At 36.1% G+C, this 24103-nt stretch overlaps 2 protein-coding genes across 3 annotated transcripts in view; one reads left to right on the forward strand and one right to left on the reverse strand.

Annotated features, from left to right (window-relative positions):
* Positions 1 to 4743: 4743 nt before the first annotated feature.
* On the forward strand, positions 4744 to 16113 carry LOC144968134 (acetyl-CoA acetyltransferase, cytosolic-like). The gene is made up of 9 exons (XM_078906146.1): positions 4744 to 4936; positions 8849 to 8983; positions 9297 to 9478; positions 10607 to 10724; positions 11255 to 11398; positions 13342 to 13464; positions 14282 to 14436; positions 15136 to 15246; positions 15732 to 16113. Exons 1-9 carry the CDS (start codon positions 4891 to 4893, stop codon positions 15903 to 15905), a joined length of 1188 nt encoding a protein of 395 aa, XP_078762272.1. The 5' UTR covers positions 4744 to 4890; the 3' UTR covers positions 15906 to 16113.
* A 2935-nt stretch (positions 16114 to 19048) lies between these two features.
* The window catches only part of LOC144968133 (unconventional myosin-VI-like), a 59734-nt gene continuing 54679 nt past the window's right edge, over positions 19049 to 24103 (reverse strand). For both annotated transcript variants that reach the window (XM_078906144.1, XM_078906145.1), the window contains one exon: positions 19049 to 23966. In XM_078906144.1, the coding sequence (XP_078762270.1) occupies positions 23776 to 23966 (191 nt within the window). In that variant the 3' untranslated portion in view covers positions 19049 to 23775. The remainder of the gene's footprint in view (positions 23967 to 24103) is intronic.

Below are 24103 nucleotides of genomic sequence, written 5' to 3' on the forward strand. Positions count from 1 at the left end.
CTGGTCCTGGGTGTGGGACAAAAGAGCCAGATCATCTGCAAAATCCAGATCATCCAATTGTGTCCACGGGGTCCACTGTATCCCATTTCTTCACCCTTTGGAGGTTTCCTTCATTAGTCAATCAATGGCAGGGATGAACAGGAATGGTGAGAGCAAGCATCCCAGCTTGACACCAGTCTTAATTTCAAAGCTGTCAGTAAGCTGATCTTCATGTACAACCCTGCAACTTGATCCTCCATACATTTCCTTATTGAGGTTTACTATCTTTTCAGGGAATCCATAATGTGCCAGAATTTTCCACAATGTTGCTCTGCCACTACTGTCGAAAGCCTTCTCGTAATCGAGAAAGTTGACAATAAGAGGAGAGTTCCATTCTATAGACTGTTCCACTATGACTCGCAGAGAGGCAATCTGGTCGGTGGTTGAACGGTTTTTCGGAAAACCTGCCTGTTCGTCCCGCAGTTTAGCATCTGTTCCATTCTTAATTCTCTCTAGAATAATACGGTTGAAAACATTTCCTGGGATAGAGAGAAAAGTGATTCCTCGATAATTATTACAATTACTGAGGTCCCCTTTTTTTGGAAGCTTGATAAGATGTCCTTCTTTCCAATCCTTTCGGAATATCCCGTCATTCCAGATTCTCGCAAATAGTGGGTGCAGGGCCTCAACAATTCTTTCAGCATCAACTTTTAGTGCCTCCGGTGGAATCTGGTCTGGTCCAGCAGCTTTCCCCCTTTTCATATTGTTAATGACACCCACCATCTCTGCTAACGATGGTGAGTAGCTCATTCCTTGCAGGCAAAATTTCCGGCTGGTTGTCTGGTGGTGGTCTGTTCAGAAGGCAGTTGAAATGTTCCTTCCATCGTTCAGATTGAGCCTCTTTTCCAAAAATAGTTTTCCCATCTTTGTCTTTGACTGGTACCTCTGGTTTCCCATATTTTCCAACAAGTGTCTTGGTAGTTTGATAAAGGATCCTCATGTGTCTCCTGTCGCTGCTGCTTCTGCTTTCTCTGCAAGTCTGTTCATGAATGCTTCCTTTTCTTTCTTCACAGATCTTTTGACTTCTTTAGCTATGGCTCGATACTGTTCTTGTGCATCCAGTATTGAAGCCCTTGTTCGGCTTGCATTCACTTGTTCCTTCCTTGTTCTCCTCTTTTCAATAAGGTCCAAGGTGATTGGACTTATCCATTCTTTATGTTTCGATTTCTTTACACCCAATACCTCGTGGCAAGTTGTTATGTAGACTTCCTTGATCTTTGCCCAATGTGACTCTACATCTATGTCCTCCTCGAGCTCAGTAAGAGGTTGAAATCTATTAATCAATTGTAGTTTGAATTCCTCATTCTTTTCCCCATCTAGTGCATTCACCTCGAATTTTCTTCTTGTATGTGATCTGGTCCCATGTTTTCTGAGTCGGAGCTTAAGCTTTGACAATAGCAGGTGGTGGTTTGATCCAACATCTGCCCCTCTCCGTACTGTCACATCTTCCAATGAACGTCTGAATCTTCGAGAGATACAAAAATGATCAATCTGATTCCCTGTCACACCATCTGGTGAGACCCAAGTTGCTTTGTGGATCGTCTTATGGGGGAACACTGATCCTCCAATCACCAAACTGTTGAATGCACAGAAATTTGCAAATCTCTCACCATTGTCGTTCATTTCTTCCATGCCATGACGTACCATGATACCTTCACAACCTACGTTATCCTGTCCCACTTTTGCATTAGCATCTTCCATCAATATATTGATGTCTTTCCTTGGCAACTTGTCAATGACTTGTTGTAGCAGACTATAAAATGTATCTTTGTCCTCATCTGTTGCGTCATTTGTTGGGGCATAGATCTGTACAATGTTCATGTTGATCTTCTTACTCCATGTTGTAAAGGACGCCATGATGATCCTTTCTCCGTGTTATTCCCATCCTCTCAGTGACTTCTGGGCAAACTTGCTTAGAATTATTCCTACTCCCTATGTATGAATCCCGTCTCCTCTCCCTGAATATATAATCTTCTCCCCAGACTTGAGGTGTTTCTGTCCGGATTGTATCCAGTGGGTTTCGCTTACTCCAAGTATATGCAGCCTGTATCTTCTCATCTCAGTCACAACTTGAGAGCTTTTTCCTGCTTCATACATGGTGCGAACGTTCCACGACGCAATTCGAAGCTGCTTGTTTGGCGAAGACGTCATCGGGTCAGCAGAGTCCTTCCGGTTTTGTCTGTTGTCCTTCATAAATTCTGTCATTCCAGAAACTCTTCGTTCGCCCAAGCTAAAAAAAAGGATTTGGTATGTCCGTCTGCGTTTCTGTAACGGTTTGAGTTTTACGGAAAGGAGTGTTAAGTGTTAACCCTTCGCCAACCCCCAACCTAGAGGACCAGGTGACTCAAAGATGGGGGAATCACACACCATTAGTCGCCTTTTACGACACGCTGGCTTGGCGTTTGGCTATTCTTGACCCTCTCATTTGAGGGACCCCGGACACCACACGGGGCGTTTAGAAGTGTCTGGGAGGAATATTGTTGTGTCCTGTCAGTTGGCGCCAATGTTGTTGCAACCTACATCCCCAAACTAAAACTTGACTAAGAGGAAGGAAAAAAAAAAAAGGGAAAAAATTGGGAACTCTTATACAGCGCAATATCCAACAAACGTGCTCAAAGCGCTTTACAAAGGGTTCCTGACCAACAGCAACACGTAACATGCAGAACGAGACATGACGCCTGTTAGGCGATATTGCAATTTTTTCCAGCTGAGACAACGCTGTTAACGGCCAGCATACTGTACTCGTTTTATATGAGTACGGTGAGAGAATGCGAGTAAAGAGCCTTTTCCAAGGACTCAACTATGAGCCGAGCGAGGCTCTAACCGAGGACCTTCCGATCCGATAGCAAGTTGTCATATTATTAGACCACATATCCGCACACAGAAAATTCGTATTATTTATGATATCACCTTTCGTCACAAACTGGAGCTGTAGACAATAGTTTTTACCAGCGCTCAGGGCAAAATTTGTGATATCGATATGCAAGCATACAATTGTAATCGCGTGTCATATTCATTCATGTAAATGTGTAGATCGAGCAATAGAGCAGTAAAGTTAGGTGCCCCAAACGTAAACAATAACAAGTTGCTAGTGATTTCCGTTAGGGACCGGAATAATTTACGCACAATATAGGTCTCCCAATTTTGTAGTTTGAGTTGTAGGCAATACACTTTCAGTATTGAAAATATGTTTACATAAAATCTAACAGTTGCAGAAATAATAATATAAGGCTAAATTATTATGAAAATCAGGCTCCGAATAATTCTCGTTTTGTTCACACCAGCGCAATAATTTGCTCTGGTCTAAAAATAGATAGGCTGTAACCTTTGATAAATTTTAGAAAATTTTACCTTTTGTTCCATAAAATATCCATATCTAGACATTATTTGATGCATGATCGAGTATTTATGAATATGTGTTTCTTTTGCCACCTAACAGCCAAATTTTAAAGGTTATTTTTTTCTATTATTTACATTGGAACGTGAGCTGTCAAGACAGGAAAAATGTGGTTTGCCACGTGCTTCTCGACCTTTGTTTACGTTTGGGGCACCTAACTTTACTGCTCTATATCCACTAAACGTGCTCAAAGCGCTTTACAAAGGGTCCCTGACCAACAAAACACGAAACATGTAGAATACATGATGCTTGTGAGGCGATATTACAATTTATTTTCTGATAGACATCATCATCATCATCATCATCATCATCATCATCATCATCATCATCATCATCATCATCATCATCATAATCTTCATCATCAGCATCCTCCTCCTCCTCCTCATCATCATCGTCATCATTATCACCACCACCACCACTACCACCACCACCTGCATCATCATCATCATCATCGTCATCACCACCACCACCACCACCACCACCATCATCATCATCATCATCATCATCATCATCATCATCATCATCATCATCATCATCATCATCATCATTACCACCACCACCACCATCCTCATCAGTATCATCATCACCACCACCAGCTACCCACTCATACGGTAGAGTCACGCTCTTCCCGGCCATGCGGAATTGTCGTACTAGTAAGGTTAAGGGTTCGAACCCCATCGCCGCCGCGAAATTTTTATTCTCTATTGTCTTCTGGCACTTTCCTACTCACTTCATTTCTTGTTATTATCAATATGAATGCCTTCTATAAAAACTTTATATTAGGAATAAGCAAACAACTGGAATGTATGTGTAAAGATACACCATACACAGTTGCTTTTTGTGTTACAGCCTCCCACAACACACATTAATACTTCTCTAACCCCCCCCCCCCCCCCCCCCCCTCTCTCTCTCTCTCTTCTCTCTCTCTCTCTCTCTCTCTCTCTCTCTCTCTCTCTCTCTCTCTCTCTCTGGCCTGTTCATCTGGAAATTATAAAATCGACTACACCTATTTCGATGTTTTCAAAAACTATCGATACAAATATAATGCCATATGGGCGCTTTATAGTTCTCAATAAATTAATGTACATGAATTTATAATTTTTAACACGAATTTGGACTAGTAAATGTTTTAAAAGTTGTTAAAATATTGTATACATTTCTGAAATTAGTTTAGATTATTTTGGTGATTTTTTATACTTTAATTTTTAGATTTGCAATTAATTTAATCTTTAAATCATTCATGCAAATTTATCTGGACACTTTTTCATACGTTGACAACTTGACTACTTTCTGTTTCGTCTGCTAGCTTTCGTTTATTATCGCTGTGATCTAATAAAATCACAACAAAGCGTAATTTTGCCTATGTATCTCAAGTGTTAAAGGTCAGGTCATCGTTCTATTGTCATCTATGAAGGGAATTTTATCACTGACTTGTGTACTGTGAAATTTACAAAATGTCTTCAGAAGTTGTGATCTTATCTGCCGTCAGAACCCCTATTGGTAAGTCAAGTCTGAAGTGTTGTTGTATTGAAATACACATCGTCTAGATTAATAATATTGTGTTTATTAATTTGTGTTTTGGGAATCAAACCTTCCTTTTTAACCAAAATTTAAATTTGAATAAAAATATTAAATGATAATGGTGATAAAGAAGATAATTTAATAAAATAATGATAATAATAGGGATAACATTGATAAAATATTAAGATATTATTATTGGAACTGTGTTTTCAGTCCACCAGTGGACTGAATACACAGCTGTGTATTCAGTCCACCGGAAAAGATTATAATTATACGGACTAAACTGTTTGACCGACATTTAACATTTATTTATTTATTTACTTTCACTCGCTTTTAATATTATTATTTTTATTCAGAACACAATGAGACGTCAAAATTTATTGCCTTGTGCTTCCTTGTACGTAACAATATGAGTCAGGAGAAAAAATCAAAGTCTAAATCTTTTCCAAAATATCTTTCTTTCCTCCTGGTTAACAAAAAGAAGAAAATAAAACGCTTCCTTTTTAACCAAAATTTAAATTTGAATAAAAATATTAAATGATAATGGTGATAAAGAAGATAATTTAATAATAATGATAATAATAGGGATAAAATATTAAGATATTATTATTGGAACTGTGTTTTCAGTCCACCGGAAAAGATTATAATTATACAGGCTAAACTGTTTGACCGAGCGCAAGAAGGCAAGGTAATCGGCTGTTTTAGCACAGCGTAACTGTAACCGGGGTGGGGTGAGTTAGGTGTTCGAGCTCCTTTCTCGGCATAATGTTTTCTTTCTTTTTTTTTTCTTTTTTTATTTTGTACTCCCATGGCAAAAATTCTTAATTTTCAACTTCAACACGTTGACACCATTCCTGGTGACTTGAGAAATTTGAACGACATTTAACATTTATTTATTTATTTACTTTCACTCGCTTTTAATATTATTATTTTTATTTAGAACACAGTGAGACGTCAAAATTTATTGCCTTGTTCATTCCATGTACGTATCAATATGAGTGAGGAGAAAAATGAAATAAAAACGAACAAACAAAATAAAGAGAAATAAAATGTTAAGAGAACAACTTATAGTTATAGGCTCTTGAATATGTTTGAGGGATCGTCAGAGAGAGAGAGAGAGAGAGAGAGAGAGAGAGAGAGAGAGAGAGAGAGAGAGAGAGAGAGAGAGAGAGAGGGGTGTGGGGGAGATTAGAGATAGATAGATAGGGCTAGTAGAAAGGAAGAAATGGGATACCAGTAAAAAAATTCTTAATTTTCAAATTCAACATGTTGACACCATTCCTGGTGACTTGAGTTTTATTGATTTACTTTTACTCACTTTCAATATTATTATTTTAAATCAGAACACAGTGAGACGTCAACATTTATTGCCTTGTGCATTCCTTGTACGTGACAATATGACTCAGGGGGAAAATGAAACAAAACAAAAACAAAAAAAACAAAAAAAAAAAAAACAAAAAAAAAAGAATACAAAAAGTTAAGAGAACAACTTTATAGTTATAGGGTCTTGATATGTTTGAGGGAATGTAAGAGAGAGAGAGAGAGAGAGAGAGAGAGAGATAGAGAGAGAGAGAGAGAGAGAGGGGGGGTGGGAGAACTTAGAGATAGAGAGAAAGATAGATAGGGCTAGTAGAAAGGAAGAAATGGGATACCAATACCATTCAAAAACACAGGCGTGCTCGAGGTCAGTGATCGATGTGAAAAGTGACCAAATAGAACCTTACTTGGGCAAACAATACTAAAACTTTGATCTCCTTGGAACAATCATTGGTTTTGATAATCACAAAAACCCTAACGGACTTGGAAACATTAAATATATATATATATATATATATATATATATATATATATATATATATATATATTATATATATATATATAATATATGTTAAGGAAGATGACTCTACGTTCTTTTAAGGACTCTATTGTTTTTAAAAGTTTGATGGCGCTTATTGAGGTCATTTTAGGGCTAGTAGAATGGAAGAAGTGGGATACCAGTAAAAAAAATCCTAGTTTTACAAGACATGATAGACAATGAACAATAGACTAGCCCTACAAGACAAAGGACAAGGGATGATTTTGAAAGAAAAGGATGTTGGAAGAAGACAAAGTGGGTGGGGGGGGGGGGGGGGGGGTACAGGCGTGTTCGAGGCCAGTGATCGATGTGAAAAGTGACCAAATTGAACTTTACTTGGGCAAACAATACTAAAACTCTGATCTCCTTGGAAAAATCATCGGTTTTGATAATCACAAAAATTCTAACGGACTCAGAAAAATTAAAAATAAATATAAATGTTAATTTAAAATTAATTATAGAAACATTATTCTCTGTGTAGTAATTTTGGTCAAATTGGTCAGGCCAATGGCTATCTGGCAGCCACTGTAAGAAACTCGGGCGCCGATTTCGAGCAACTCTCAATCAAGACTTTCCGAGAGTAAATAAAACGCTGTAAATGATATTATTAAGCCGTCAAATTGCCTTAAATTTTATACCTTTCCATTTATGATGATGCCTAACCTACAATAGGCTAAGCATCAATGTCGCCAGTATTGACTAAGGTAAGTATCGACGATATTTGGTCCTTTTAAAATATTTTTATTTCCGGTGGACTGAATACACAGCTGTGTTTTCAGTCCACTGGTGGACTTAAAACACAGTTCCATTATTATTATTATTATTATTATTATTATTATTATTATTATTATTATTATTATTATTATTATTATTATTATTATTATTATTATCTTTTCTCCTTTTTAAATATTTTTTTTTTAAGTTGGGGAAAAGTGTCCAAGTGTTTAAGGCATTGCACTATTGTATGCTTGTTTCATAGATTATCTATATTCCTCCATGGAATGCCTAGGCGATGGAAGGGCACTGTATGTAATTATTGTTTTTACTTTGAAGAGACTATTTATTTATTCTACGAGGAAAAATTGAGTACAAGAAATGTAGTGAGAGTGACACTGATGATATTTTTTTCATCATGATTAAACACTTGTTAAACCAGCTTTTTTTATCAATTGCATTGCAAATATACGTTAGTGCTAACTTGCCATTGAACATTTCAGTAATACCTTTCTATTATTTCAAGTATGTACACAGCCGATAGCATTAGCACTCCTGAGAAAGCACAAAGACGTTAAATAACCAATGATTATGACTTTGACTCCGACATCATTGGCACCTTGAGAACACTTGAATTGCTTACATTGGGCAATCACTGAAAACAGTCTAGGCTGTGTGCTACAAAAACCGTTACAAAAACCATCTCATGTGGCTATGTGGTCTTGTCGTATGACACTCATTTTCGGATCAGAAGGTCCTAGGTTCGAGCCTCACTCGGCACATAGTTGAGTCCTTGGAAATGGCTCTTTAGTCACATTCTCTCACTGTACTCAGGTTTAAAATGAGTACCTGGCCGTTAACAGCGTTGTCTTGGTCAGAAAAAATGTAATATCACCCAACAGGCATCATGTCTCATTCTTCGTATTACTTGTTGCTGTTGGCTTTGAGCACGTTTAGTGAATATTGCGCAATATAAATATAAAAAAGCTCAAGTGCATAATTTGAAATTTCAACAAACACCAATTTACAATTGTCAACACGTAGGCATTGCACCCGTACCACCCACTCTGTGACATACACAATCAACAGATCAAACACAACATATAGGCAACAGAGCTTTTTCCTCACAAAGGAATGGAACAATCTGCCAGAAGAAATAGTGACAACACCAAGTCATGAACAATATCTGGCCGTTTTGAGCGCATACAATATGGGGAAGGACTTGTCACCAGCATGATGGTATTGGCTGCCCGAAAGAAGAGAAGAAGAAGAAGAAGAAGATGAGGTATGTTATATCATGAGTATCAAACACTGTTTTTCAGGTTCCTTTAATGGCGCTCTATCTTCATTACCTGCCCACAATCTGGGGGGTCTAGTGATCAAAGAAGCTTTGAAAAGGGGAGGTGTCAAAGAAGATGAAGTCTCGGAAGTTATTATGGGGCAAGTACTCACTGCAGGCAAGTATTTCATTGACTTTGTAGTACTATTAGCCAAAGAACTGAGCAAGTGTGTATGAAAGGTGCCAGACAATGCAAGAAAGAAAAATACAAGATAAAAAACCATCCTAAAAAATCATTTGACCTCGACTGGAGATTGAACCTCAGACCATCTGATTACCGATCAGACGTGTTACCATTAATGTTAATCTATAAAGCTAACTATCACGATTACTATTTTTATCTCCTAAAAATTGCAAATTTAAAAAAAATTCAAGTTGGCAGGCCTGATATTAGGTATAATTGAAATAAATTCCAAAAATCTTTTTTCAAGGCCAGGGACAGAATCCAGCCAGACAGGCCTCAGTAAAAGCTGGCATTCCCTACACAGTTCCAGCATGGGGAGTCAATATGCTTTGTGGCTCAGGTCTACGAACAGTGGCCCTTGCTTCACAAGCCGTTCTTACAGGAGATTCAAGCATTGTTGTGGCTGGAGGGCAAGAGAGCATGAGTAAAGTAAGATAAATGTATTTTTGCCAATTTGTTTTCCAGAATTGAGTCGACTTTGATTAACATTCATATTCAGATTCTGTACTGTGTATGCCATGAATTAAAAGTCTCAACCTTTTCAATAAACCATATTAATCTCACTCAATCAACACAGAAAAGTAGAAAATGGTAGGGGCTGCCTGAAGCCTGTGATCGTGAAAATACTAACGAAAGAGTGATAATGGAGAGGCTTCGTTTGGGAACAATACAGGCAATGGACGTTTCGGGCACAAACCCTTCGTCAGCACAACAATACACAACGTAATATGGAAAACAAATTTTAAAAAGGATTTATAGTACCTGTACAAACCCTTCATCAGCACAACAATACACAAACTAATGTGGAAAACGTTTTCCACGTTAATTTGTTTATTGTTGTGCTCATGAAGGGTTGGTACCCGAAACATCCATTGTCTGTATTGTTCCCATACGAAGCCTCTCCATTTTCACTCTTTCTCTAGTATTAATCTCACTCACGGCTGATGATTAAAATTAAGTTTTCTTTTGTCTTGTTCATTCCGGGTTGGTCACATCTGAATTTCCTTTTCTTTTTTTTTTTGATGCATATAAATTGTTTTGTTTTTTTTCAACAAACTTTTAAAATGCTCCATAAATCATTCTTCAAGTTCAAGTTAAGTCATCAATTGTTAGCATAGTTCAGTGGAAAATTTTCATTTATTATTGCACATTGTAATCGACCAAAGGGCTAGAGCTCAGCCCGTCGTGGAGATTATGGAGTCACGGATTAGAGAAACACGACTGTGTTTCCACCTTTAATTTTGAAATTTGAAATATTAAGTGTATTGTTTTAGATAAAGATTCTATTGGGAGCAGCATAGCTCAGCGTTGCGGTCTTTGCTTCATACCCAAAAGGTACCGAGTTCATCTACCCGCCGAATTGTGTGGCCTTGAGCAAGTCACCTCGCTCACTTTGCGCATTGCACTGCTGCTGATGCCTGGGTTATTCCAGTCATCCCTTGGAATAGACCCTAAAGACAAATTTCCCCTTGGGGACGAATAAAGGGTATTTTATTTTTATTTATTTATTTTTATAAGGAAGTTAGTTCCTATATATAGCACTCTTTATTTGAATAGGCTCCTCATACAGTCTACATGAGGGCAGGACTCAAGTTTGGTGACAGCTCTCTGGCAGACACAATGTTATTGGACGGACTCACTGATGCCTTCAATAATTACCACATGGGGATTACAGGTACAAGAAATCGATAGATTGGTTTATTTGAAATTCCTCTCTGTATCCAGTTACAATGTTTATATTCCTTCTTTATCCACACACCCTGTCATGTTTTCATCCAATGGAATCGATTTATGTCCTGATTTCTTTACCTTCTTTGTTTCTTCTTCATTCAAGTGAATGTTTTTGGTCCAAGCAAAAGCCTCGTTAAAATATAAAATGAGCATCTTTCCAGCCTGCCTCTGGCAAGTGTCCTCACCAATCCTAATAAATGACAGTGAATCACACCAATCAAAATGGATTATATTAGACAGTTTATTGCAGTTTTTCTTCACAGTGTGACAGCTTTTAAAACAACATATTCAATTTAATTCACCATTGTTTTACATAACCATTTCCTGAATTTGTCGAAACAAAGTAATCATTCATTTATTTAAGAACCATTTTGTTGTCTTAAACGATGTAAACGCATGTTTGGCTGTATGTTCATACATTTCTTTAAAAACAGTATATTTTGAAATGGAACTTCTTTGTTTTCTCTATTTCAGCTGAAAACATTGCCAAGAAATATAACCTTTCCAAAGAGGCGCAAGACAAAGTAGCTGTGTTATCTCAGAATAAATGTGAGGCTGCTATGAAAAATGGGGCTTTTGATGAAGAAATTTTCCCTGTTGAAATACAATCTAGAGCAGGTAATATTATTACTAAAATCGATAATTTAAAAAAACAAACAAACAAACAAAAAACAAACAAAAAAATTCCCTTTATTCATCCCCAAGGGGAAATTTGTCTTTAGGGTCTATTCTAAGGGAAGACTGGAATAACCCAGGGGTCAACGCAGTGCAGTGCCACAAAGTGAGCAGGCGTGAGGTGACGTGCTCAAGTCCACACAACGAGGTGGGTAGTCGAACTCAGTACCTTTTGGGTATGAAGCAAAGAGCATACCACTGGGCCACGTTGCCCCTGGCTCTTTCCATTTCATACTAAATGCGGCTATGAGGTCTTGTGGTATGACACTCGCTTCTGGATTGGAAGATCCTGGATTCAAATCTCACTCAGAGCATAATTGAGTCCTTGGAAAAGGCTCTTTACTCACATTCTCTCCTCACTGTGCTCCGGTGTAAAACGGGTCTTGATGCATTTGCAACCAATACATGTCTTTGTTAAAGGAATGATAAAGCTTTTCATTATTTATTTTGATCCTATTGGTGACTGTATGCCCATTACAATAAAATTGTTATCAAGTGTCAATTGTTTGTGTTGTTAAGTTGTAAAGCTTTGATACTCTCAATATGGCTGGAAATCACTTCAATGATATGAATTAATTTTTTTCAAATTGTATTTCTTACCATCACACATCTTGATATAAATTAAGAGATACCTGTTTGCTACAGGAGAGAAGTGACAATGATTCTGTTTTACATTACCTTAGTTAAGAACTTTAAAATATAATACAGTCACGTCTCGCCAAACCGAACACCTCCATTTCCAGCATTTTGTCTAGATTACAGAGACATCTGGATAGTGGAATCAGTCTCTAAAGAGTACAAATAAAGAAGAAAAAACTTAATTCGAGTAACCTGTCTGGGTAATGGAGACATCCCATTGTGGAGTTCCAGATTAGAGAGACGCGACTGTATCATGTTTCACCTCTAATTTTGAATGTTGAAATCTTAAGCAGTATTGTTTTTGATGATGATTCCATTGTTATGATAAAAAAAAAATTGATAAACAAACAAATTAATTGATAAATCAGTAAATATTTTTTAAAAACCCAGAAAACCCTACACAGTTGATAATATATTTTTTCTCAGTCAACTTATTTTTAAAGAAATTTACCTCAACCCTTGGACGTTTTTTAAAGCAATAATCTTTGCGTTAAAGTCTGATTGAGATTAGACAACGGCTTTAAAACCCAGAAACTATTTAAGTAAGTACAATATCCCCATAGCGATTGTAATTTTTCAATGTTTTGATTCAAAAGTGAGTTACCTCAATACTCTGCCAACTGCTTAACTAACTCAGTGAGAAATTGTAGAAAAAAAAATTAATGGGAAAATGGAGAATTGTGTTTTTCAATCTGGAATCTTTGAACAAAAATATTGAAAGAAAAAAGTGAGCATTTATATAGCATAATATCCACTAAAAGTGCTCAAAGTGCTTTACCAGGTGTCCTTGACCTGTAGGACGAGACATGACACCTGTTAGGTGATATTACCATTTTTTTTCCGACAGATACAGTGCTGTTAACGGCCAGATACTCATTTTGCACCTGTGTACGGTGAGAGAATGTGAGTAAAGAGCCTTTTCCAAGGACACAACTATGTGCTGAGCGAGGCTCATACCCAGGACCTTCCAATCCAAAAGCGAGTGTCATACCACAAGACCAGATAGCCGCATTAAGTATGAAAATGGAAAGAGCCAACCAATCACAGAGTCTGCTTACTTTCCTTACTTACTTCATTGATTCTGATTGCGCTGAGCAAGGCTCGAACCCAGGACCTGCCAATCACAGAGTCTGCTTACTTTCCTTACTTACTTCATTGATTCTGATTGCGCTGAGCAGCTCGACATGACTGCATCACAGAGTTGTACTTCTTCTACTCATGATTGTGAGTTCTGTTTCATTTTAAAGGTGTCACAACAGTTTCAAAAGACGAGTTCCCAAGGGCTGGATGTACTTTAGAGGGTTTACAGAAATTAAAGCCAGCGTTTATCCGTGATGGCAGTGGGACTGTCACAGCAGGAAATGCCTCAGGTGAGTAATACAGATGGATTTTCATGTCGTGGCAATGATTCTAGTGAGATGATGATTTTTGTCTCAGATTAGATACTTTTGTTCTCCTTTTTCTCTCTAAATCTATTGTCTTATTTAAATGACCCATGTGTGTTGCAAGTGTGGATAATCTTCTAAAAAATAAACGCATTCAGATAAGTATCTACCAACATTTTTCCATCCAGTTTGCAAAGGCATTCATGAAACCAGTGAAGGAAATAATATGTATATTTGTGTTTACCTTCTCGATCAAGGGTTGTTGCTATGTGCTTTTCTTATGGATTTAAGAAGTCATATCTTGTATCAGGCTCCTATATAAACTCATTCTCTTCATTGTATCTTTCGAGTTGAAATTATTGCTTGATGAATTGATGTGGAAACCTATGTATGTGGACTTGGTGTAATTGCACATCAGGATGTATTCCCAGCCTACACGCTTTGGTGGAGAAACATGCCTTCTACATATTATTTCTTTCTTTTGATTCCTATCGTGACTGAGATATACAATTCTGTTCACAATATTAGTTTCCAGAATCGTTACCTCTAGCAGCAATCTTCTGTTTTCATCTTTGGTCAGCTCTTGTATTTTTCCACTCACCATTTTTTTTTTCACAGTCATCTGAATTTTAGTCAAAACCGTCCAGTTTTGCAATAGATTTTAACAGTGTCTTCTGAGTAAATAACACACCATTGCATCATTCGTAAACTGGTATCAGATACATTTATTATAGAAAAAAACTACCAATTATTATATTAAATAATAATCAGAAAAAATAATTATTTAGACTATCATTTGCAGGTATTAATGATGGTGCAGCCGCTCTGGTTATCACCAGCAAGGCAGAAGCTGAAAAGAGAGGAGCCAAACCTTTGGCACGTGTGGTTGCCTGGGCCCAGGCAGGTGTTGATCCTTCAGTCATGGGATTGGGACCTATTCCAGCCACCAAGAAAGTGGTGAGTTTTTTTTTTGTTACCCTCGTTAATACTCAAAAAAATATTTTTTTAAAAACTTGAGTCGTTATATAGCGCAATATCCAATAAACGTGCTCAAAATGCTTTACAAAGGGTCCCTGACCAATAACAACACGTAACATGTAGAACGAGATATGACACCTGTTAGGCTATATTACAATTTTTTGTTGACAAAGACAACGTTGTTAACAGCCAGGTACTCACTTCACACCTGAGTACGGTGAGAGAATATTAGTAAGGAGCCTTTTCCAAGGACTCAACTTGCACCGAGCTTTGCGAAAATGAGTTTTATACCACAAGACCACATATCCGTCTGAATGATTAGAGGCTGAGTATTGAATACATAGCTAACAATATATCGCTTGACTTAAGTATCTTGGGGTTAGAAAAAGTATCTCAACTTCACCCAGGATTGATAACAGTCCCTTTGCATGTGGAGCGAGTGCTCTACCAACTGAGCTATTGGGACCCCGCCCCCAGAGATATTGAGCATATATACATGTTTTGATAAAGTATTGGATAGCCACAGTCCAATTGTTTTTATTGAGAGACTGGATGCCAATATTCTGTTGCATAGTAAAAGTTTGTTGTGATTTTGTCAGTCCATTTATATTTATTTATTCAACTATTGGATAGTAAAGGTTTTGCGTTTTCTCATTTGTATTAATCCTTTGTCCTAAGCTTGAAAAAGCTGGGTGGAAAATTCAAGATGTCGACTTGTTTGAACTGAATGAGGCATTCGCTGCTCAGGCTCTGGCTGTCTCTAAAGAGCTTGGCTGTGACCCTGAGAAGGTGAGATTTATGACTTGATAATGATGAGAATAATCATAATGATACTGATAATGATGATGATGATGATGATGATGATGATGATGATGATGATGATGATGATGATGATGATGATGATGATGATGATGATGATAATAATAATAATAGTAATAATAATAATAATAATAATAATAATAATAATATTATTGATGATGACGATGATGATGATAAGGATAATAATTATTATGATTATAAAAACTATTACTTGTAATACACACTACTTCAAATATGCAGACTTTAGTTGTTTTACTTTAAGGATTACTAAAGGAATGATTTTGGATCCTTGTTGGTTCACAAAATTTTGTTTTAACTCGCTAGTTCTGGGTACTTGTCGACATTTAAATGGAGGGACCCCTTTTTATATAATCTATCCTAATTTTTGTAGAAAATGACATGAAATTGAAACATGAATTTTTCTTTCTTTCTTTTTTAAAATTCTACTATATCAGGTGAATGTGAATGGAGGGGCCATTGCCCTGGGCCATCCAGTCGGTGCCTCTGGAGCTCGTATTCTGGTCACTCTGCTGCATGCCTTGAAACATAAGAACAAAAGAAAGGGAATCGCTGCCTTGTGTGTCGGAGGGGGCATGGGGATTGCAGTTGCTGTGGAAAACTTACAATAGCATGCAGAGCCTCCTTGCCTGTAGCTGTCACATAAGTGTGGCTGACTGAGAAAATCCGGAAAGATCCGCAAATTTCATTAATTGAGTTATATATGCAGTTGTGTAGACCACATGTTTCTGATCATTTACCACTTTAAATTTTATTTCTATGTCTATGAGAACCCAAGTTATGAATTTTTTTCTGTATAAAATTTGTTGCTATGGGAAACACTTTATCTTCGATTTTGGCTCATATCTCAAATCGAAGCTGGCCTCATCTTCCCGGGGTTTTTTCAGCCAGCCTCACATTTGTCCTAGAATATCCCAAGAATTGTTATTTGTTCTGAATTGGGTTGTAAGTGCTATAGAGGATGCGTAAACTGTTTTCGTAGGTAAATGCAGAAATAGTGTTGGGTAAATGCTTATAATATTGGTAATGGTGAAAAATAAAGGGAAGAGAGAGGTACCAGATGAATATAGAGAATAAAAATGTGACCCAATCTGATGTTATGTCAGTCTGAAGCAGACATGATGAGAAAAATATGGTATGGAGACGTGCCAGATGATAAAGAACAAAAATTCACTGGGTCAGTGCCAAACTCAGGATCCAATTGACACAACACCCTCTGCCTGACAGAGAGAGAGAGAGAGCAGAGAGACAGAGAGAGAAAGAGAGGACAGTGAGTGGTCGCACGACTGACTGAGCTATCCATAGCTGATAGCACAGTTGGTTGTGCAACTGCTCGTGTCCTCTCTCTCTCTCTCTCTCTCTCTCAGCCAAGCGGAGGGTATCATGTCAATACGCTTCAAGTCATAACGTCACTTCCTTCCTAATGACACATGGTAACTAGTAACACTGGCTCTAAATTATCGAAACAATAGGGAATGCCCATATGAAATATTTCTCTGGCGAGCATAAAAGCATATCCAGAGGAGAAAAAAAACATAAATTTGATCATGTTTTGACTTTTACACATTCTGATCACAAGGCATATGAAAAGTTCTAGCCAACATGAAGAATAAAAAGTAATGATTTTCTTTGTTTAGAACCAAGATGGCTGCCGTTGCCGGGCGTCGTGACATCAGACTACTGAATCCAATTGGATCCACTCTCTCTCTCTCTCTGTCTCTTTCTCCATCCTATATTTTTAAAATCGACTTAACGAGTTTTGGAAGACCAGCCTTCATTTATATAACGAATTTGAGCAGCAACATGTGCAATTTAATTATCTTTGGAAAGGGAGTATGACTTTTGTGAGTTAATTCATGATTTGGGAATATATTCATGATTGCTCGAGTCAGTCCCATTTCATGTTTCATGTGCAATTAATGCTTATTGCATAATTACAATTATAAACAAGTATTATTCAATCATGTTGATCGTCAATAGGATTATAAAGAAAGTGTTAAAACTTTTTTCGATATTTCCAGTAGTAACATTCCATTGTGTCTTTTAACATTTCCACTGATAGTTTTTCACAACATTGACTCAGAGATGTTGTTGATTTTGATCAAAAAGTCATGATCCTATACTCGACATATTCAAGTCATTCGATAGTTAAATGCCCTGCTTTTTGCCTTCTCTAAAGGCGTTTGGTGTGTTTTATTTCTATGCAACTCATTTCTCTGAGACAAAGCCATAATCATGGATTGATATTATACAAGAATTAGTTCCTGGCCTATATTTTTTATTGTACCATATAATATATGAAAATACATGACAAATCATGTATAATGAAATTACATGTTAACTCACTTCATTCCAAACATTTCTTGTTTTGATCTAATACTCCATACATATCACAGTGGATTTTGTTTTCATATGATGTTTTATACAGGAACTTATTCTTTTTCCTTTGTATACTTTATGAACTATCGTTTGGAAACATTACAGTATTATCTCAGGATGAGTCTATTTTATAAAGATGTAATCTTAAGCTTAAAATTGATAATATTTGACTGAAAATAAATGATTACATGATGGATCTATCATTTATACATTTTACAAGATTTTAGTTATCATGGTACCGTAATATGGGGTCACTGTGGCCATCCGGGGTGAATTTAGGCCCGACTCTTTAAAATATTTTGGTTAATTTCAAATGTTTTTTCTGTCTTTCTCATGGAGGAATGATCAGGATCCTGACTTAAGTCCTCTTGAGGAAAGGACGTGCAGAATATGTTTGTATTTAAGGTCATTTCATCGCCAGTAAAAAGGAAGGAAAATGGATAGTAAAAACATTCTAGAGGTACAATTAAAAATACTTGAGGAATAAATTAAGACAAAGGGGAATTCGTTGAAATAGAGAACAGATGTAGATCCAAGAGCACACTATCCGTGTACTCAGTTTGAGATTACCTTAAAGTCTCACCCTTAGACCAGCAAAGATTCCACTAAGAGGAATACACTCAAATGTTTACAAATCACATGTTAGAAATTTAAGAAATAACAGTGCATAACAGAGAGATGATTTACAAAGAAAAAAATATCATCTCCCAAAACTATAACTAAACATTTGACTGTTTCCCTCCCAGCCAGGGCCTGGACAAAACCAAGTAATCTCATTCCAAGACAAAGATAGAAAGCATGTTGGAAAACAGATAAAGGGGGATAGAAGACACAGTAAGAGCCTCCCTGCCCACTGGGAGGTCAGGAACCCCACCCAGGATCAGGCTTGAGTATGCCTGGATCCTGACTGAATTCCTCTTGAGGAAAGGACGTGCCGAATATTTCTCTGCCGTCTATCGGTTTTTTTTAAAGTAATGTATTTATCTTTTCATAATACATACATAACAAAGAGATGATTTACAAGGGGAAAAAAACAACAACTTTCAAACTAATATAAAACATTTGACTGTTTCCCTCTCAGTAAAAGAATCCAACAAGGGCCAGGACAAAACCAAGCAATCCCATTCCAATTCCAAGACAATGATAGAAAGCAGCCCATGAAGGGGATAGAAGAAGACACAGGAAATGACCTTCGTGCCCACTTTGGGAGGTCAGGAACCCAATCAAGGAAAGCAACTCAGAAAATAGATGTAAGGGGATAGAAGACACAGCAAGTGACCTCCTGCTCATCATGGCAGGTCAAAACCCTATCCAAGTGCACACTTAAGACACAACAGAAAAAAAAACAAAAAACAAACAATGGGGAAAACCAATACAAGGTGGAATGGTTTTTATTTGTTTTCACAGCTCGGAATGTATAGTTGACAACATCCAACCCTAAAAAGATCACAACCTAAAAAGTTTATCAAAAGTAAATACCAATATATAAATAACTTGAAAAGGAAATATGTAGATTTCTTGTGAAAAAAAAAATATTAAAAATTGCAAAGTCAATAAAATGTAACAGCAATTGGAATGTGATTTCCTTTCCTGAAGCCAAAACTGTCAACATTATTCAAAGACTAAAATATTGAGAAAAAAAAAGAAAAGAATTTAGTATTGGCAACACAGTGGGTGAAACATTTCCTGGCAGTAGATTGTATGAAGACTGGTTTTCCAAAACTGTTAAATCAATTTTTCTACTTTTTGAGATTTTCCATCCATGAATTTTATTTTAAGCATAAAATGACACAAGAATTTCCTTAGATTTGTGTAAATTTGAAGTTTAAATATGATAAAATAAAAATATGATTGGATGAGAAATTTTAGAGGAAATAATCCTCAATATCTCAAAATAGGAAAAAAAAAGGAGTTAGGGAGTTTTGGAAAACCACTGTTCATATAAAGTATTCGTATCATCAAAATGTTTTGTGATTGGCACAAGGTTTTGGCATTCCTTGAGAATAATATTGGAGACGTGATGCGTCCTGGTCAGGTTTTGAGATCAGAAATGGTTAGTTTTAAAGTTTAAATACAATAATACAGTGAATGATTAAAAACTCGGTATGTACAGGACCCGAGAAAAATATCTAGTTATTCGTCAGTTGGGTTGGGTGTCCTGGGGATGGGACCAAGAAGAAACATTCACTTACGTGATGATCAACTTATGCAGTCTCAAGTTATCCGTCGCCCACTGTATGGGGTTTTAGATTATTGTGTGGTGTAAATTAAAATATTCATATGAATAAAAGATTTCTGTCAGTGCAGAAAATACAATAACCACTTATGTTTATAGAGGAATACCTAGAAGATATGCGTGCAAGAGTTGGATGTAGCCTTATTTTTGTGTGTACATTTTCCTAATTGCAGAGTGCATTTCCTTTGTTCACAAAATTGTAATCATAAATAATCTTATGTATATAAATAATAATAAAGTTAACATCGTACAAAATATATAAATATATAAATAATATAGCTCGTGACATTTTAAAACAAAAAAATGAAATAGCGTTCTACTGCAATAACAACATCAAGTGCTCCATTGCCCTGTCCTCTACACTGCCACACTCTGAACAAAAACCTCCAGAAATTTTGGCCACTAAAACTCGTCCTTGAAAAATTTTTGATCGATTATAATGACCCTGATATTGGCAAAAACTCTCAAAACCCGAGACTTTGCGAAGTCTGATGTTTGAGAGTTTTTGACAAGATGAGGGTCGTTTAAATTGAATCATAATCTGATGATTGAGTTTTCAGGTCAAAATTTTAAATGCATCTTTTCCAAACCTTTGTGGAATGCCTAGGCGACGGTATCTAATGATGTTGTGGCGGAAAGGCATAATTTTTTTTTCTCCATGTATGGCGATACACATGTTATCTATTACTATTACCATTGCATACTGTGCAACGTGTTGCATTTCTTGTGACGAATGTGTATGAAAAATGGGGAAACCCCATTGAAGCAACCATCACAACAATCCAATCCACGAGTAGCCGTTGGTTTTGCATTCAATTTTTATATGTAAGAAGACTTATCTTTGATCAGAATAACATTGAATTTGTAGCCAAAATCTTGTTCCTAAAGATAAAAGTAAAAGAGCACTTGACGCGCTGAACAAATCAAAGGGGGAGAAAAAGCTGTCATCACAGATGATACAAGGCTATTGTTGTGAAAAAGGCACAAAACAGGAAAGAAGATAGACTGGACATAAAATTTTAATGATCACACATACATATTGATGTCAATCACGCATAAATATTGATATCAATCACACATCGTCTATCCCTTTGAAAATATCAAATTGAGAAATTAAGGAGCAGGCATCGGTGTAGGATGAAGAACTGAACAAGTGTGGTAATAGTAATCAGAAGGTCTGAGGTTCGATCCCCAGTCGAGGTCGATTGATATTTTGGGATGTTTTTTTCATGTATTTTTCTTTCTTGCTTTGTCTGACACCTTTCATAGACACTTGTTCAGTTCTTTATTGTCCATCCATTTCCTACATTATCTCTTGTGCAATATTTTAGAATTGTTTTGGAAACCAATCTATAGAAATGAGCAACACTTAAATAAGAAAATATTCATTTTAAAAACGAATGAATAAATAACATTTTCTTTTAAATATTAAAAACAAAAATGAAACATCATTGATAATGGGATGTTTTAAGTACCAATTATAAATTACACTTAATTAGGCGTTATGCACGTTAAAATCTTGAATTTGCCTAAAACTCCTATTTCTTGTTGTTACAAACCAAATATACCAATTTAACATAAACAGATGTTAATCAACACACGAGTTGATCGAAAAAGTAAGTTTTGTTAGGTATGATATAATTATATTAAATGAGCATAAATATTTCACTTTAGAAGAATAGTAAAAAAAAAAAATATCATGAAAGTAAAAAATATAGTATGAGCTAAAACAAAAAAAGCAAAAATCAATCACTCGTCTGTGTCAATTTCACAGGAAACGGTCAACATATAAATAAAATTGTTCTTTAAACTTAATGCATGACAACCATGAACACATTAAATATTTCAACATATAAAAATGATCAAGAATAATCACAATCACAATGAGTCTCTACGTCTATTTTTGTTGTACACGAACATTTTAGTTCTCACTACGAAATGCCTCTGGTTAATATTTCTAACATCTTTTTGTTCTCACTACAAAATGCCTCGGGTTCATATTTCTAACATCATTCATTACCTCCACTTTTCCACAAAATTATTCAATTCACTATTAATTTATTTACTTTTATTAGAAGGATGGGTGGAAGGGGGAATACAAATGACCAGCCTTTAATCTAATCATTGAAATCATGACTTCATTAAAAATAGAAGTGAAAAATAATTTGACAATCAGAAAAGGTTTCCAAATGCAAGATCTGCGAATGCGAAGAAGGAGAAGAAATGCAAGACCCACTGAGGTCATAAATAAAGCTGTTTTTTGTAAAATAGTAAATTAAAGCTTTTTAAATTACTGTTATTTTCTCGTGTTCTCCATGTTTTCAATATTGAATACTCAGTTGTCTGTGTGTAAAGCACCCTTGTACACCATAGCAAAGTGAGATCAATAACGATATAAGAATTTTTAAAGAAAAGAACGAGGAACGATGAATTGGTCCATTGATGTCCTTATCTATAGAAGGATCGAAAATGTCACTCAGCTCTTTGTTATTGTGTTTAGCCAGCCATCTTTATGAGTAGTTTTCACTAAATTCTATCAATCAGACTATAAATATTCACATATACACATAGTTTGTGTGTATTGGTAAGTTATATCCTCTGGCAGAGTTTGTGAGTGTTTTTGGCTAAATGCAAAGCATCAATAAGAATTTAATGTCCAGCTTGGTTAGTGATAACTAGGTTTACATAAATAAATATCTTAAATCTTTACCATGATTTGATCACTATAACCATTCTTATAACTACGTAGCATATACAAACCAGTCACTTGGTTTGTGAATCCATTTCATCATTCAAATTGGTATTTCTTCTTGATGTCAACGATCTACAGCTTGGACTGAATCAATCATTTTAAAAGGCAAATACATTAAAGAAAGTATTCTGTGGTTTTTATTTGGAATGTTTAGAGATTTGTGGTTTTGCATTAAAATCACTTAATAATATTCAACATCAATGCTTATCATCATTAATAAAAAAATGCAAGTCGAGTTTGCAAAAATATTTTTTAAATCAAAAAATCACTTCCAGACTTTGTCATTTTGTCATAAAGGGTTCATACAACAGTAACTTTTTTTTGCAGAACTTTATATATTATCCTAACCTCACCAAGGTTATACAGATAACTCTGGATATTTTACTAACTAGAATATACGGTGGGAATCTGTCATTGAATAATAGGAAGAAAAGTGTGATGTCAAAAAACTGGTTCCAATCTCATTGAATGTGTAAAACCACTATTCCGGAGGACTGGATAAATACCGTGTGTAATTGATCTTCTGGTTTCAGATAAATGGCATCTTATTTTCTAGTCTAAATAAATGCTGGTCGTCAATAAAGATCTTCCATCATTGTCCTTTTACGTCCGGTAGTCCTTAAAATCTTGTCCTGCTACTAAAAATAGACTACCTTATGATTCAATATGACACCTATTCATTATTAGTCCTCCAAAGGACTGGTTACATACACACTTCCAAGGATTATGGAGTCAAAAAATGTGGAAGGTGTGACGTCACGACTTTTCTTCCCTATTTAAATTAAATATATGTAATATTACACATTAACTCTTAGAGTTCATATATGCATGGAAAATCGTACAAATTTTTTTGATTTTCAATGAGGGTGAACTCGAGAGAGTTAATCAAATCAATAGTTCAATTGGGGAAATCATTGAAATGGCGAACTGATGTCATGTACTGAAAAAAAAAAAAACCCAAAAACAATCTAAACAACAAAGAACCCAAACTAATAAAAGCAGTTGACAACAAAAAAATAATACATGTCTTCAATTATACATAAATTTTAAAAAATGACGAAGGCAGTATCTAAGCCTTTTCCTAAGCTAATCTCAAAGAAACTCGTGAATAATTTCATTTGGATATACCCAGCTTGGCTTGTAAAAACTTGGATGTGACTTTCTGGGCGTGTTTCTTCAAAAATGCCTGCCCGCCGTGCTTGTTCCATTCGTTATCAAACTCGTTTTCTAAAATCTCAGCTCCTTTTTTCTGAGTCAGGCCTGTCTCTTCCAGCGACAATTCGCACATCTGCATGTCGTCCATTCCTGTGGAGAGAAAAAGTGGATTTAGGTCAAGTAAGAGAGAACTGCAATTCAACCAGTCAGTTGGATATTTCTAAGGATTTGTGCGGCTAGGTGGTCTTGTGGTATGACACTCGCTTTCAGATCGGAAGGTCCTGGGT

This window comes from Berghia stephanieae, chromosome 3 (genome assembly GCF_034508935.2).
Source record: "Berghia stephanieae isolate SIO BIC M18660-M18661 chromosome 3, UCSD_Bste_1.3, whole genome shotgun sequence".
NCBI lineage: Eukaryota > Metazoa > Mollusca > Gastropoda > Nudibranchia > Aeolidiidae > Berghia > Berghia stephanieae.